The following is a 17,855-nucleotide window of genomic DNA, read 5'->3' as shown; positions in this document are numbered from 1 at the left end:
AGCAAGAGTCTGTGGTTGTACTCAGCAGAAGCCTGACGTGAATGTGTGGATGTTTGTAACCTTCCCTCCCCCTACAGCTACTCCTCCAGGTTGTAAATAAGTCTGGGCTCTTACTCAGCTCGCCTGCTTAAAGGATTTCTTGTAATATATAAAGAAATATATTGTACCTGGGAACATTTCCTAACTTGCACTATGAACCTATGACATATATAGTGGGACACCAGTGGTTCAGACGCTGTTCGTTTCTCACTTTGCAGTTTGATTTTTGCACATTTTGTTTTTATAGCACTACACTGATGTCATGTGGGAGGTTTCTCTGCTAAGCCCTGCACAATAATGGAGCGTTGAAAACAATCCATCATTTTGAATAGATGCGTGGGCTTAATTTCCAAATAACATGTCCAACATTTGGACAAAATGGCGTCTTTCCAAAGTTAATACCGAAAGCTGATAAAAGCAAAGCATGTTGAGACTGTTGCTTTTGAATTAGTGATTTCTTTTTGATTTATTGAAGACCAAAGTATCATTATTGTTTGAATCATTGAATTACCGACTGGGAAACTAATTGGAAATGCTTTTCCCCCCAAAATGGATAACTAGCATTTTTGAACTCACTTTAAAATCCAGATAAAGAGCACAACTGTAGGGTTCTTGCAGATTAAAGAGAGGGAGACAAAAAGAAAGGGGTGATTTGACAACATGCTGCAACTAGAATGAATTTAAGAAGGGAATGATTTAGAAAAAGCAATTGCTATCATTTTGCAAATGAAATATGCAGCTGTTTGCCTTCTTTTTATGTCTCCTCTCAGTTGTGGCTTCACCTCATGCCCCTTTACTTTGCTCGCCTGAAATAGTCCACAAATTATTACGTCTGTCACAAACGACATGCTTATGAGTAAAACTTCACACCTGAGGAAGGCACATCGTTGACTCCTCAAAACACCACAGGTCCAGCTCCTGTGATGGTGAATGACAGAACGTGGAGCTGAACAGAAAGTTACCCAACAAATGGCACCGATCCCTTAACCCCCTCAGGATAATTACACCCTAGACAGAGGTGAGGAGCAAGAGGGGAATGTTATGGCTGCAGGGTGTGCAAATTTACAACAGTCTGCGTGTGTAATGCTCAGTAGACTGGCAGCACTCTCCTTTACATGTTACAACAGGGAGCGTAATACTGTATGTCAATTAATAGTGAGCCTTTGTAATCATAAGTGTTATTTCACATACTTCACGCTACTGAGAATGTCTGTGGCTGAGTATAAAATGTTGGACATGCAGAGATTAATCAGAGCGGCCTCGTACACGGCTTAATGTATTCACACGTTGTTCAGATTTTGAAATGAAATTGCCTCCTTATCCAGCGTCTCACATTACCTGCATTCCACTGGGATTGAATTAGTATGTACATAAACTATGAGCTGCATACAGTTCATCGTGTAATTATTTACAAATGTCTCTGGGTGTGTGAAAGCTCGGAGGTTTGGTTCAGTCGCAGACCACCAGGCTCCAATTAGTGACAGACGTCTGTGAATGGTTCGTGACATGCAGTACCCCATGGCCTCCTTCATGGCTCTCATAGCAGTTTTAGTGACATCCTGAGTTCAGGAGGGTACAGAAATAATCCTTGAGGGACTTTTATGATTTTAGATTGGACCGTTAAGTTTTTCTATTTATATTTTTTGCATGTTTCTGTGACTTTTACGACTCTTAATTGCCCGTAGGTGTTTTTTTTTTGTATGTGTGTTAGTGGGGTTATTATTAGAGTGATTGGGGTTTGGGGGGTGAGTTACTGTGTGTGGTGGATGTGCTGGCTGGCTGATGGGGGGGCGGCAGGGTCAGAGGACAGGACCTCTCTCAGAGGAGTGGCTGTTAACCCCTGACCTCGCTGGTTAAGCCTGCAGGGTGGTGGCAGTCGAGGCGGAGGTGGGGGGCACCCTGAGGTCCGTCTGGTTCAGGGGCACATGATGGCAGGCAGAGGGGGCGGTGAGGTGTCTAATCTGGTTTTTGTCTGTGAGGCATTTTCACCTCCCCCACCATCCTTCCTCTGAGAACAGAGTTTGAGAGGCAGGACAATGTCAAAGGGAAGTGACTTATTTTATGAGCCATTTAAAGGGGATGGTGGTCTCCCCACAAAGGAAAGGCAGAGAAGTAGCGCAGAGCTGATGAATACCATGACACACAGTCACATGTTTGTTTACAAGATGCCTGCTCTCTTGTTTTGACCACCATAAATGGCAGTTTTCCTCTTCTGAGTGGCACTTTATCAATGCTCTGTCTCTGTGCCTTATTACATCTTAAAGTACTTGGGAAGCTGGTGGGGTGAGAGGCCCCTAAAAGGACCTCCACAGGGCAACTGAGAGCCAGCTCACCCATCATCACACAAAGACTATTCATGTCAGTGATGGTGGGGAAATGACTGATGCATCAGCCGACGAAGCTTATTGTGAAACAGTGGGGCTGAAACATGTCACGCACAGTCCGGCGTGATGTTGATTTTTATAGGATCGAGCTGCTCTTGTTAACTGTTCACTCTCTTGTGTTCCAACAGTGCCATTTTTCTCCCGGCGGGTTGAGAAATTGGCTGCCAAAATGTTTTCACAAAGTATGCATTAGCTAAGAATCTTCACTTTTCAGAGACTTAATCCTTTGAGCTAACAATGTGACATTTGTGCAGACATTCCTGTGAAATATTGACCATCTCACTTTTATTTGTGTACTTTGGTAACTAGGGCTATTTTCCACGTGGATATAGCCCTTTTGATTGTACGCCCGTGCTGTAGGCAAGCAGGGGGCCCTGCTGGAGGAGAGACTGGATGGCTGTTTCACCTAAAAGTTCAGTCTGTGTGTGTGTGTGAGCTCCCTCTACCTCCAATCATGCTGGTACAAAGAGCCATGTGTTGAGCAGTGATGTGATGTGTGAATATGTTTAGGTAGGGGCTGCCAACTGTGCCTGGGTATGTGTGAGCGAGTGTGTGTGTGCGTGTATGTGCATCTGTGTATAGGAGGGGATCGGCTGGAGGGGGAGAGATGAGTTTGGGGAGAGGACTGGGAGAGAAGGAGTGACTTGAGGCTTATTTGGACTTGATCCCAGACAGAGGGGTCCAGTTTATGGCGCCAGGGTGCATCCCTCCCTCTAGCACCCTGTTTTAGATGATTGTATTTCTGTGAGTCACTTCTGACCCTGCAGTTTAATTTTTGAACTTTTTAGATGCTATTTCAGGCTTGCAGGGAACTTCTCTAAACATGTTGTGCCCCGTTATTCAGAGTGATGTTCGTGTGTGCTGAGGCAAAACTGAGGTAGTGTGTGTTGTTTACAGTGTGACTAACTTGACAGCTCTCCCAGCACACATCAGGCTCTTAAAGCAAAAGGAAACTTTATATAGAAGTGTGTTTTTTCCTAATCTATGTAGCTGATATATGAGAGTAAAATGACAAAAGTCGTCTATTTAAGTCCTGTATTTCTAATAGAAGTCGATGGGCTGTCTATTACATGCACAGAAAGAATGAAAACAACCTCAAGATGTCACAGAAAAAATAAATCCACATGGCTGAGGTTGTTATGGAGACACATGAAACATGGCAACCAGCAGTGAAGATAAGGGAAAAAATCCCTCAGTCGAATACTGAGGATCAAGCCAGAGGAACTGTCACAACTTGAACCAGAAATACAGCAACGTTCAACCCAATGCTGATGCTTTACAAGGTTTCGTATGAAAGGACCATGTATAACACTTTTCACTGCATGTACCGTATGAAAACTAAAGTCAATATTATCTCTTCTGGCTAAATTAGAGTGAGATGTTTAATGTGTCTTTCAATAAATGCAGGAAAACATTACAGGTCATTTTAAAGCCCCGGTCCATGAATGACATGCAAGTAGCAGTAACCTGTGCAGGCGTTCTGGACTCGAGTCAGTGAGCACGAGCTGGTGGGGAAAACCAAACAGGCCGTTGGTGCCTGGATGCAGTGAAAGGATCCCTGTGTTCTCCCAAATTCCAACAGCCACGTTTAAAACAAAACATTATTGCAGCTGCAACTTTGCATTCGTCCTCCCCTGACCCTCCTTTTAATTGGATGTTAAGCTCACTTTTGACAAAGTTGACAGTTGCCGTTTTATCGAAAAACAGAGTCGCAGCGCAGTTTTTTGACATTTTTGGCTCAGTTCGTAGCAGCGTCCGTACTAATGTAGATCAGTTTGAAAACTTATTAGCAGCTGTTCAACTCCACTGAAGCTCCAAACCTGAAAAACACTCCACATCCCTCCTGTTGAGCATGTATGTGAGGGCCACTTAAGCCAGCGGCTTTACGCTGTTTCCGACAACTGGCTTTTTGCTGTTTTTAAAATGTTTGTTTACAGAACAAGCAGTAAAAACAGAGCATCACCAGTTAAAAAACGGATCACGTGACAGTCAGAAGGTCAGAAGGGTCACTGACACCTTTAGACCTTTTTTTTTTTTATGGTGGTTGAAGTGCTGCCCTATGCGGATATAAAGCCGAAATGACCTTAAAAAGGCCCTTTCAGGTTTCTCTACGTCAGTGTGCACATGGCTGAAATCAGCCTTCTCACCTGCAGAGTGTGCGAAGAGCTAATACCTCTCATCTCTTTCAAAGTTTGTGTTTTAGAAGGACACAGCACTCAGTGAAAGCTACGGCCCTAAACTATCAATCAGGACAGGAGAGTGCCAGGATAAGAGCAAAGCTCCATAAAGTGGGCAGCTAAAGACTGCTCTGAGCTAAGCGTTGCAATTAATCCACTTAAGTGTAGTTAAGGGGGTTTTCACAGCCAAGGTGCGTTTGATTTAGTGAGGGGGTGAGCTTGTTACTTAACTGAAGGTTTTATTCCAAAGAAATGCAGAAATTTGTGTTAAAGATTGGTGTATGTATTTCAAACAAGTAAAATATCTGCTAAAATTGGCCAGTTGGCTCAGTTTACTGTAACCCTGCACATGCTGACAAAACCAATCTTAAGCCTGAGTCTGTTTTCAACTTTCTTGTTTTATGAGAAACAGCCCCAGCAGATTTTTATTCTGTCGTGCCTATTGTTGTGTTCAAAACTGGTTTTTTTTGTCTTTTTATTCTAACCTAACAAATTGCAAATTGGATGCATTTTTCCGTGATGTGGCTCATGATGACAGATTCCTGTAGCAGATGGTGTTTAACAGCGTATTCTCCTCATCTCCTGCAGGAGCCCCCCTGAAAGTGTGTCCGCAGGGTTTCTCCTGCTGCACGGTGGAGATGGAGGAGAAGCTGAGCCAGCAGAGCCACACGGATGTGAAAGCTCCCGTCTCCAGGCTGAGCACCAACCTGCAGTCCACCTTCAAACAGAAGCACGACCACTTTGACAGTAAGCAAAACACACACATGCACACCGGCCACTTCTACTCTGCGGGTGTCCCCGTAGCAGCACTTGTGTTGCATGATTTTTGACGGACGCTCCCACCTGCCATTGCACTGCCCGAAGCGGAGACAGTCAGTCTGTGTCTGTTGGCCCGTCCACCTGTCTCTCAACGTCTCAGCTCCCTGCCTCATCGTCCCCCCCCCTCACAGCCTGGTCCCCCACACCCCGCTTCCCTTCTCTCCAGAGAGACGTGTGCGCTTCCAGACGGACCACACACATCCACAGATTTAGTCTTCTCTGTACTTCCTGTTCCTCTGTGTGCGAGCACATGTGTGTGTGCCTGTAAATATTGAGATCGGGTTTCTCTAGTTGAGGGTGGGAGTGCATGGGAACATGCAGCAGTGCTGAGTCACCAAGGAAGTGGGGCAGCTTTGAATACCCTCGGCCACCCAACCGTGCCACCACTGCAGCTCTGCTGGAAAGAAGCGTGATAAGATGCAGGAGAGAGGATGAGGAAATATCTGCTGCAGACTCATTTGAAAAAAAAAAAAAAAAAAAAGGAAATGTTGGATTTTAAAGTTGGTTGGTTACGTGTGAGGCTTGATGCATTTGCATGTACACATGCGTGGACATGTATGCATACACAGGTCAGGGCCCTTCAGATCTTATGTGTCTGTGAAAGGCAGCGAGGGATAGTCAGTAACAGGAAGCGTGTGTATTGCAGCCAGATGTGAACAGGAATGTGACGTGTCGGAATGCAGTGGCTGCCTGAGCTGTCCCGCCCCTCTTCTTCACCCCTCTTATTGCCCTTTGTCCCCAACCCATGGCTCATTCTCCAAAAAAACCCCTCTCTTTGCCCCCTCAGAATGTTCCTTCTCTTTCCTTCTCCATCTTTTCTTCGTCTCCCTGTTGATCGTGTTTCACTGCGTGTACTTCTCTAACGCATGTTCTTGTTTTTCTGCTTAGTTCTGTGTTCTCCACCCTCTTTACGAGTTTTCCAGCTCTTTTTGAGGACTCAGCTGGTGCTTTCCGTGACATTGTTTTAGGCCTACATGGGGAAAAATGCCCATCCCATGTTCTTAGAGCCCACGCTGATGTTGTCAGATGTCTTGTTTTGTTCGGCCTTCAGTCCTGAACCCAAAGATGTTCAGCTGACTGTGGGTAATCATTTTTGTATAGTTGCACGTAATTAGAAAAACTTAAACCTTTCCTCTCTCAGCCTCAGATACCTCACTTAGATCTCACCTGCTTTTTCCTTCAGAGAACACAGCAGCGCTTGTTGTGTTAAGAAAGAGAACATTGTCCTGTTTGAATAAAGGTGAAATTTCCTTGAGCTGCATTGTATTTCGTCTATTGACGTTAGAGGTGGTGAAGTACTTATTATCTGCGGGATTTGTGATGGTCTTCCCGTACATTAGTTTGGTGAGGCTAAAAAGTCTAAAAGACTAAAAAAATTGTCTAGACAGTTTCTATTGATGTTTTACATAATTTAAAAAATTTGCTGTCAAACGTCATGGTGGCTTCAGCTGGGAGTTTTTTAACCTCAGAGTCTGTGTTTACACAGTGATAAACAAGCTAGTGTCTAAATATTATGTTTTTTTTCTCCTGCCTAAGATCTTAAATGTTTTTATAACACAGTCATTACTGCAGACTCGACAGAGAAGAAGTACAAAACTTAGCAAAGCCCAAACAGCTCTAAGGATATCTAGTTGGCCAAGAGAGGGCGGTCCTCAAGCTTACAGTGAAACTCTTCCCTGCTTTTCATTTTACCCCCCCTCCCCATTTTTTGGGCCCCCTCCTCATCACTGCAGGCAGGGTGCTGCTGTCTGTGAACTGTTAGATGTGGGATCTCTTTACAAAAGCTCTGCTCTGCTCTCTTCCACCTGGGCCATTAGACCATCTCTCTCACTGGATACGGTGACAGGCTCAGGTTGCTGTCCTATTATTTCCCGCTGTCACATCGAGACACCCAGGAGCAGGCGCAGGAAGTGCTTATCGTTGTATATACCGTGGGTGAAGAAGACGGTCACGGTGGTGACGTCAGCCGATTGTTCCTGAGTGGGGTGCATATGTGCGTAAACACAGCTGCAACTGTACACGAGGACGGACGCAACAACACGCACTCGCTCGCTAACAAACTCAGGAAGTGGTGTATGTGATTAGGCAGGCTCTCATCATGCGCCTGGAGCGAGGAGTCATGGCCAATTAAGACCAGAGCCAGAAATAGTTCTCCTCTCTCTGTGTCTCCTCACTGTGTGTTTGTCCTGGCCTCAGCCTGTCTGTCCTGTTGCACTGACCCTGTCCAGCAGAGCAAGCCTATGTCTGGGATTTAAGCACTTGGATTAAGGCCCCTTGCCTCCAGCCACATACACACACACACAAAACAAGAGACATCCCAAGCACTGAAGTCCAACAGCAGGAGGGACAGGATCCCATCCTTTAAGAAAAGGGAGAAGCGCAGGGACTAATTGTCACAAATAGGATGCAATTACTGCCTGGGTTGGGATTGGGAGGAGCAGGGTTTATAGGGACACGGGTGGGGGTGCATGGGAGAAGGGGAAGCTCTTGCAGGAGGAAGTGGGAGGGAGGAGTGGGAGGAGATCGGTCAGCTCCTCTGTTCCTGTGATGGATTGGGCCTAACATCGCTCATAATTTAGGGCCCTCTCTGCAACATGTGGAAATGGTGACAGGATGAGGGGAGGGAGGAAGGAAGAGACGGATACACACAGAGACAGGAATCATTGCTGTTCCGTACATTTCGCCGCAGCTTACGCTCTCCCATGTAACCTTTCACCCAGATTCTCTCAGACCATTGGCTGAGCAACAGGCGCATTTTTTAATGGAAAAATCCTGAGGGAGTTTTCAGCTCCTCGGCCTGTTGGCAGACGGCTGCGTGTCATAAACTGTTTTTAATGACAATGCAAGATGCCTGTGTAATGCTGCTCATACCTGAGACCCTCAGCTCAGGGCCAGAGAGCCCCCCCCCCCTCCCCTCCCTCCTGCTGCCACTGCTCACACACACACCCTGCACAGTCCTCTCTTTCTAACCAGTGGGTTTATCCAAACTCATTACAGGGCTTATCTGTTTAGCATATAGGCATTACCACTCTAATAAAGTGTAGAAAGGAAATAGAGAAGTTTAGGGCTGTCCTCCTGCTTCTCGCCTTTTCCTCCTCCTCCTCCTCCTCTTCACCTCCTCCATCCTCCGTCTCCTTTCACTGACTTTAAACTTGTGGCTACTATGACATTCCACGGGTGGGGGTGGACCTTTTGTTTTAATCTCTGTCAATGGAGCGTGGAACTTGGTGCCCTCTCCCCTGGCTTTGTGTGTGTTGGTGAGGGGAGGTGGGGGCACTGATGGCGGGGAGGTAAATGGAGGGGCTGCAGTGTTTCCGGTATCCTTGGCGACACAGTGGGGATTTGGAGTTAAAAAAGCCCTCAACTTAACCCGCCCCAAGCCGCCCTCACCCCTCCCCTGCCTCATTTTTTCTTTTTAGTGTGTCAGTCTGAAGTGGAAGTGACAGCGCTTCTTGGGGACTTTGTGTGTGTGTGTGTGTGTGTGTGCTGGTGGCAGTGAGTGTTTAGTGACTCCCCTTGTGAGAGCATGGGAACTTTACATTTCAAAGCCAAGCAGAGGGCACCCAGAGAACTGCAGTGGGACAGAAGTTTTGTGCACACGGGGCAGTGAGGGGGGTATGGAGGGGGGGATTAAAAAAAAAAGAGAGAGAGAGAGAGAGATGAGTGAAAGGGGCTGAGTGTATGCTTGCATGCATGGGAGGCTGAAGGTGAAGCATTTTTCAGAGACTCTGAGGAATTCTCATTTTGTTCAGATTAAGAAAATTGTGGCGTGGGGGGGGGGGGGGGGGGGTGTCTGTGGGAGAGGGGGTCTGGATTATTGGGGGTGGGGGAGTGTGGTGAGGTGGTGGTGGGGTGATGGACATTCCTCAGGATGAAGTAGGTCATTGTTCCCTGTCTCTAGTGAAGAGAGCTCTCTGAAGGAACTGATGAAGTGAAAGCAGCAGAGGGAGGGAGATGCAGGGCTGGATGGGGGGTACAGGTCCATATACGGGTGGGGAGGGGAGGAGGAGGGGGGGCGCATTATTCAGTAATCCTATTGAAAATGCCTCTGAAGGACAGTCCAAGAGAAGCTGGGAGAAAGGAAAGCGAATGGAATGTGACAACGGAAAAATGCCATTGATGGTGGTCAGTCTGAAGCAGCTTGATGTGGAGAGACATCTCTGCTGAATGGCAAGTCCACAGAGACGAGGAGCAGCGCCGCTCGTTCAGGCCGACAGAGATGCTCCCGACTCCACCTTTCACCCCCTCCTTCTTCGCTCCTCTCATCTCCTCATTCCCAACCGACCCCCTTCACATAACACATTCCTTCGCCTTTCATCCAAGATTTTATGCTTAAGCTGTTTCTTGTTGAGATGCACAGAATGTCAGGTGGAGCAGAATAACTCATAAATCAGTCTGATTTCACATGGTGGCAGCAGCTCCATCTACAGATGTAAAGTAACTTCACTTAGTCTGAAGTTTTACAACAGCAGTATTATAGTTATTTACATTCACTGTGGTCGTGCTGGAATCTGTATGTTTCAATAAGCTGAGGAAAACTTGACAGTGTGTGTAAGCAAGACGATGTCCATCATTCAGGTTCAGTTTTCTTCTTAGCATCTTCCTGTAGATGGACTCTGAAATGTTAACCATGTTTGTTCTTGGCAGCCGCAGCATTTAGCCATCACACTAATCCCCCCCCCCCTTTTCCTTCTTTTCTCCACAGAGTTTTTCCGTGAGCTGTTGAAAAATGCAGAGCTCTCGCTGCACAGCATGTTTGTGCGAACGTACGGGATGATGTACGTGCAGAACGCGGAGCTGTTCAAGAACTTTTTCGAGGCCCTGACTCGGTACTACGTGTCTGGCAGCGCCGCCGTCAACCTGGAGTCCATGCTGTCGGACTTCTGGGCCGAGCTCTTGGAGAGGATGTTCAGGCTGGTCAACGTGCAGTACGAATTCAGCGACGCCTACATGGAGTGCGTCAGCCGGCACACGGAGCAGCTGCAGCCGTTCGGCGACGTGCCGCGCAAGCTCCGCATTCAGCTGACACGGGCCTTCGTCGCCGCTCGCACCTTTGTGCGCGGCCTGGCGCTCATGCCAGAGGTGGTCAATAAAGTTTCTACGGTAAGTGAGAGGTGCTTGTGAAGCTTTTGTCTTTGCTAAAAAAGGCTTTAGCAGTCAGTGTACTCCTGGACACTGAGGACGGTTCATCCCTCCCCTCCGAGTTTCTGACTTCATATCTTTCTTGCTAAACCTGGCTGCGGTTCTAGTACAGTGTCTCTGATAACATAAACCACTCTGACTGTTCTGGTAAGGCATTTTTCCATTGAAGTGAGTGATTCACTGGCGATTAGATTATCCTGAGTCTTGGAGCTGGCCTGTAAAATGAATGCTCGTGCTTTTTCATAGTCTAAGTATGCGCCTGTGCTGGTGTTGGATGAGTGTTTTTGCTGTGGTACAATGATAACAGTCTGCTCTCTGCCCCCTGCCTCCTCCAGGTCAGCGCGTCTCCCAGCTGTGTGCGAGCGGTCATGAAGATGATGTACTGTCCCTACTGCTCGGGCCAAGTAGCCCTGAAACCCTGCCAGAATTACTGTCTGAATGTGATGCGTGGGTGTTTGGCCAACCAGGCCGATTTGGACACAGAATGGAACAACTTCCTTGGTAAGCAGCCGTCATGTGAACCGGGACACCTTCTGCAGCCATTATCCAGCAAACCTGACCGTGAACACACCCTGCTTTAACCATAACCGCTTAAAATGTTTGATTTGGCAACAGACTATATTTATACAACTCCCCGCCTCTGTGTTCTTTTACATGTTGCTGTGGAAATGTTCATATTTCACCAAAGATCATTAAGGTTTTATCTAATCTAATCTATTCCAATCCAGACTTATCTAAACATGCTCTGTGTCCTTGTGGCCAGTGTGACATGACAGGATTGGTGGCTTGATGGAACTGGGATAATTAGATGAGAGATATATTTAGGTTTTTTTTTTCCAGTTGTGTTCTCTGGGTTTGTTTCACTTCAGTTTGGCAAGAACGTGTTTAACAAAGGAACACAGTGTGTATTGTTAAAAAAAAACCGTGTACAAACATGTCTCTCGTTCTTCAGTATCTTGTTTAAGTGAAGGGAGGGAGGGAGGGAGGGGCTGTACATGTTGTACATGTCGTGGCCCTCAGGATGAATACAGCTCCTGTGTAGTATAAACACAGACCCAGATCAGTTTCCTTACAATCAGGGCAGCACACATATCCACACACACAGTTATTTGACATAACTAGCTTGTATGCTTCTGCACCACCATTACCTGTCTCTGTCCCTGGCTGTGGACACACTGCTGGGACATGTGGTTTCTGCTGCCTCCTCACTGTGTAGCAGCTTTTCTCTGCAATGATCTAAAGTCCCTGTCTCACTGGTTTGTTGTCCCCCTGCTCGCCGGCATGTGCCTCCCCCTAGTGGCCGCCTTCCGTAACTTTTTGTGACTTGTGTTCTCATCTTCTGCTTTTCAGATGCCATGCTCAGCCTGGCTGAGAGGCTCGAAGGTCCCTTTAATTTTGAGTCCGTCATGGATCCCATCGACGTGAAGATCTCAGAGGCCATTATGAACATGCAGGAGAACAGCATGCAAGTGTCGCAGAAAGTCAGTATCATTTTACAGTGTTTTTAAAAGAAGAAATAATAAAAAGATTCAGTTCCACTCACTTCACTTTATTCTTCTTCTCCTCTGATAGGTTTTCCAGGGATGTGGGCAGCCTAAACCAAGCACGGCCTTCCGTTCCGCGCGTTCTGTCAAGGAAACAGGCTTTACCGGCCGCTTCCGCCCCTACAGCCCTGATGCCAGGCCCACCACCGCTGCTGGGACCAGTTTAGATCGACTGGTAAGGTCTAAGAAAACCCAGAGCACGGTCAGACTACTGTTGCTTTGGTAGTTTTTTGTGTCTGACCTGTACTTTGTTTGTTTTCTACATAGACAAATGATGTGAAGAAGAAGCTGAAACATGCAAAGAAGTTCTGGTCCACATTGCCAGAGACTGTGTGCGCAGGTGAGAGGATTGCACCTGGGGACGAGTGCTGGAATGGAACAGCAAAAAGCAGGTAAGATAAACACACCGAACGTAGAATTTAATTTTCACCGTGTGTAAAGTATCTTGGCTAATATTGACTCTCACTCTGCTTAGGTACGAGTCAGTTGTCATTGGCAATGGACTGGCCAATCAGGTATCAAACCCTGATGTGGATGTGGACATAACAAAGCCAGACATTTTGATTCGCAGTCAGATTGCGGTTTTGAAGGAAATGACGAGCTGGCTCAAAGCTGCTCACAGCGGCCACGACATCTCTGTCGATATCGGTGAGGATCGTTAATGTTCGTCATGATTTTCTGGTAAAAAAATGTCCTTGTTGCACACATCTGACCCTCGGGTCTTTTTTTTTTTTTCCAGATGAGGATAGCAGTGGAGGAGAGGAGAGCGGCAGCGGGTGTGACTCTCCATCCTGTGACACAGACCGGGACATCTACTTCTCCACTCCACCGAACCCTGTCAAACCCCGGGTTAATCAGGTGGGCAGTAGTCCATCGGCTGGAGTCGCCTTACAGGGAAGCATGGCGGCGGCGCTCTGCGGGCTGGCCCTGGCCCTGCTTGCTCCCCACTTGAGATAAAACTGGCTGGGCAGGGAGAGGACGAGAACGACCAGGAATGACGGAATGAAGGGGGAAACTGTCAGAGAGACTTTAAAAAGACTGCCTTCAGGACCTTGGACTGTCTGCCATTGGGGGGGGAGACTCTTCTTAATATTATAACTTCACTTTTAATTATTTGTTTGTATGTTTTTAAGGACATCAGTGTACAGCAATATGATTTTCTTCCCAAGAAATCCACCTTTTTTCCCCCCCCTTTTTTCCCCCCTGAGATAAACCATTACTCCTTATGGCTCTTTTGGAGCCTCACTATGGTTCTGCTTGCAGCATTACAGACATTATATAATTGTCTTATTTTGGCAATTTAATCTCATAATTCATTTGTGTGCCTTCTTCAATGATTGCCATCTGATAACTAAATAGTAAGCGAGATGTCTGGTTGAACATCGAGTGCCTGTGGTGGGATGCATCTTCATATTTCTGAGGATTTTCTTTCTTTCCATTATTCAGAGATCAACAGATCACGTCATGTCGTTGTGGACGTTACCGTTTCATAACAACAATTTTTGCACATTTATCAGTGTGCACACTGTGAATGTTTGTGTCGGTGCATTTATACATTTAAATACATCAGCCAGTCAGAAGTGATGAAGCTACCTGTTGATCTCCACTAAGTAATAGTTTGCGCTTTAGTTCGGTTTGCTTTGGAGAGATGTTAAAACTCTTCTCAGCTCATCTCTCAGAAATACAGGGAGAGAAGTTACAGCACAGGAATCTATGTTTGACCTGGAGATGGAATCAGTCTTTAGAAGAGCTTTTTTTTAGGGCGCTCTGCGAGCCCAAACATGCATATTGTATGTCTGCTATGAGCATTATCACAGCCTAACTTTTAATTTCCTCATTCATTTTTAATTTAATTTCCTCCGCTTAAACACTTCAGTAGTAAGGTCATACCTCATGCATGTTCCCATTGTCAATGCAATCCAGTGATGTCGAGTTGAAAGTGTCTGATAGAGTTGAGATGTGTGGCTGGCAACCTGGTGAAAGGTAACTGGCGTGGAAGGAGAAGGACTCCCCTGGCATTACCCCTAAAGAAGGCAAAGCTGACAAGTCCTGAAAGCCCTTTTTGGTACTGTAAGCTCAGTTCAGCGCAGAGGATCTGACTCTATACAGTCTTACTGTTTGAAAAGAAAAGGTGGCGACATGTATGTTCAGAGCATTTCACAGTAAACTAGAGAAGAGGAACAAAAGACAGTGCTTTGATCAAATGAAATCAAGAAAAGATTATTTTAATACAGGGTTTTATGTTGAAGAGGTGTTGTAATTTTTAGCTATTTTTGGTATGAAGATATATATTAGGTACTACAGTGGATTTTACTGCTAGTTTTAGGTGGTGGAAGAGGACAGTGTGCACAGAACTTGGGGGCACTTTTGGTCAGTGTGCACAGTGTTTTGGGGCTTTTTTTTTTTTTTTTTTTTTTTTAAATGCCCACATCCCCCCGTCCCACAATACACACTTGTACCTCTTAAATGGCCTGTGTCAGTATAAAAGGACTCATCCTGAACCATTTGACCTACCTATCCTCAGCTTCACGTTCTCATCATTTTGACTCGAGGTGGAATGTTGAAGTATCTTCACAAGTGCTACCAAAATTAATGCAACGTACGGTGCCTGATCTTTGTTTTGTTTTTTAACCTCGGTACATTATTAGCAACTTGGTAAAGTCAAAAGAATGTAGGTGTTGACGATTTGTATCTGACTTCTCAGATTCCCTGAGGGGTGTTTGAGTTTATTGTTACCAGCTGACAAGCACAACAAAAGGTTTTCTATGTCTTCTAATTTGATAATCAGGTCTGTAAGTTACATTACCTGGCCTTTCATCTCTAAAATTATGCTGCCTCATGTCGCTTTTGTACAGTAACTTATGCATGTATGTATAATGTCATTTCAAACATGCTTTTAGAACTGACATAGATTATCCAAAATACAGTATTCAGAGGGTTTCAATATGCAAAATTTAGGTGAACAATATTCATTTCTCAAAGTGTTTGAATTGGTATTAGATTTGGGGGGTTAAATATGCATTCTTACTGAAATTTTCAAATGAATTCTACCTTTTATGGTTGCTACAGATCTAAAACAGCTGGCTGCAGTTTAGACAGATGGTAAATACTGGACACAAAATGTTCGCCTCTTGTTTGGCTTTGAGATTAGATTAAGTTTTCTCAAAAAATAAAGTGGTGTCCCCGATTAACAGACGTGGAACAAATCAACAAGAACATCAGTAATTAACAATCTGACTTGATGACCTGATTTGATGAAACATCTATGCAACCCATGAAAAGAACTGAAGCCTTATTCTAAAATAACGAAGCTGTGCTCCAGCAGCTCGATTTGGCATCACTTCTGCCTGTAACTGGTTCAATTCTCCCCATTTTTGTGTTCCACCAACATTTCTACAAGGGCTTGTGCATGTGTTCGTGTCATGTGGAAGAGTTGTGTCGAGTGTGAAGAAACCCAACTTTCTGAGAGTCCGAAGAAATGTTTTGGGTGATGATGGTAAATGTCTGTGCTTGCAGGGCCAGGGCAGCAACATTTCCCAGCTAGCAGGAGTTGGTCCAGCTGCTGGATGATGTTCCTTCGATCCGCAGAGCAACTTCAGTCTCGTGACTTTAAAGTTGAGTTGGACAGGTGTCGAAACCTTTCCTTCTGCCTTTGGCCCACAAGAACAGAAAGGACTCACTCTCTGAGGAGGGAGTGAGTGACTTGACTGAAAAGAATAAAAAAAAAAGTGTAAATAAAGAGCAGCCGTTTTTAGATGTCTCTAAAAGAGGCCGTAACAGTACACCAGATTTTTACTTGTCAGAGTATCTCCTAAATGCTATGGAAAAACAAAATGAGATAGATGTTAAATTGTAAGAGAAAATGTATATTAAACAACATTTCTTAGTCTTGTTGAAATAAAGACTGCCAATATTTAAATGGTTGTGGATGTCTTCATTTTCTCAACACTCCTCTGGTTACATTTTATACATATGATAATCCAGGGTCTGGTGTGACAGGCTTATGACTTGTTTTAGTAGGTTTATGTTTCATACTATATAATAGCATGAGTGCACAGCAGCTGTTACCAATGTTTAATATTTTATATCTACCTTTTACAAGTCTCAGTATAACTGAGACTGTTGATGTTCTCAGCATTTAAAAATAAATTATCCAGCTAAGAACAAAACACTGTAGCTTTAAATTTGTATCTCACCTTGGTCCTCGCACTTTATTAGATGTGACACATGGAACTCAAGTGAAGAACGGCAGCAGTAATAATGCAAAGTGTACAAAATGAGTCCACGTGGCTGCGGAGAAATGACGTGCATGTGCCAAACCACCAGGCATAACAGAACTCCAGATTCAGCTGTTTGGTTGTTTTACTCACATCTTTCACAGAATGTAACAGAATATGTCCACTGTGTTATCCACGCACTCTATCTCTACCTTATAATACCTGAAGTCCTAGTAATATATGCACAGTTTGTATATGATCCAGGTGATTTGTAATTTGATCCCTAATAACTGTTATTTGCTGAAACATACTGAAAGCATCTGAATGTGTTTTGAACCACTATGGATCCTCATTTAGGGCTGGAATCACTACTGATGCTGCAGGAACTATTGTGACTGCTCTGAATTCACAACCAGGGCAGAGGTCACATCCAAGGTGTTGCTTCTGGATCATTTATAGGTTTGAATGACTTATGGAGCTTGTGTTCCTCAGACGTACATGTGGATTTTGGATATTTATTCAACTTGAGCCAGAATAAACAAAAATCAAAACAAAATCACATTTATAAAAAATATATTCCTAACAATACAGAAAGGCCTTTGAGGCAGCTTTTAGACCACCACACTGAGAGGTTAAACTTATAGAAAATATAATTTGACCATTTTAATAAACAAAGAAAATGTGGAGAAAATAAATGTCTTTTCTTTCCCATAGTCTAGGTGGAGCTGCTGAGTGCAGCCTTGAGCCAGCCCCTCCCAACTCCTCCTAATCAGGGTCAGGTTATATAAGACACCTGTGTTCTTTTGTTTGTCCCTCTGCCTCCTGCTCTGTCTCTGCTGTGGTTGTCCATGTGCTGTGCTCCTTGTGAAGGGTTTTGGTACAAGTTTTTAACATCCTGTGGCGAGTTGGCCTACGACTGTTTTTTTTAATACGTTTTAAATAAGCAACTGGGTTACATTGTATTTTTGCTTTGTTGATTATTGTTATTGTTTACTGGTTATTGGGTTACATTATATTTTTTACTTTATTATCATTGTTTATTTGATTGTGATTAAATTTTGTTTTGAGTGCTAATGTGAAGAGGATAGGCACCTGTGGCGAGGGCCCTTCACTTAACTGCATGTGAGTTAACACACAGGGACACTATAGACCAGTGGTGTCCAAACTGTTCCACAAAGGGCCGTATGCCTGCAGGTTTTTGTTCCAAACAATGTGTCTGTGAATGTTCTCATTCATCCAGGTCATAGTTCTCTCTTTGAAAATTGAATCGAAGGCAACTGGACATATGTTTGTCTGGGAAGACGTTTCGCCTCTTATCCAAGGGGCTTCATCAGTTCATACGCATCGGTCTATCTAGTCCGCACTAGTAGACTAGTCCGCTCTAGTAGACTAGTCCGCTCTAGTAGACTAGTGCGCTCTAGTAGACTAGTCCGCTCTAGTAGACTAGTCCGCTCTAGTAGACTAGTGCGCACTAGTAGACTAGTGCGCACTAGTAGACTAGTCCGCTCTAGTAGACTAGTCCGCTCTAGTAGA

General features: G+C 44.9%; 1 protein-coding gene across 1 annotated transcript in view; it reads left to right on the top strand.

Moving 5' to 3' along the window:
• Positions 1–16,024, top strand: part of gpc4 (glypican 4) — a 30,595-nt gene extending 14,571 nt beyond the window's left edge. Inside the window, exons 2-9 of the mRNA XM_041048073.1 lie at positions 5,189–5,347; positions 10,125–10,522; positions 10,897–11,062; positions 11,912–12,042; positions 12,134–12,280; positions 12,373–12,497; positions 12,581–12,753; positions 12,845–16,024. Coding sequence (XP_040904007.1) covers positions 5,189–5,347; positions 10,125–10,522; positions 10,897–11,062; positions 11,912–12,042; positions 12,134–12,280; positions 12,373–12,497; positions 12,581–12,753; positions 12,845–13,062 — 1,517 coding nt within the window. The 3' untranslated portion in view covers positions 13,063–16,024. The remainder of the gene's footprint in view (positions 1–5,188; positions 5,348–10,124; positions 10,523–10,896; positions 11,063–11,911; positions 12,043–12,133; positions 12,281–12,372; positions 12,498–12,580; positions 12,754–12,844) is intronic.
• Positions 16,025–17,855: the final 1,831 nt, after the last annotated feature.

Source organism: Toxotes jaculatrix, chromosome 10 (genome assembly GCF_017976425.1).
Source record: "Toxotes jaculatrix isolate fToxJac2 chromosome 10, fToxJac2.pri, whole genome shotgun sequence".
Taxonomy (NCBI): Eukaryota; Metazoa; Chordata; class Actinopteri; family Toxotidae; genus Toxotes; species Toxotes jaculatrix.
Note: the sequence above shows the minus strand (reverse complement) of the source record. Positions and strands in the feature narration are given on the sequence as shown.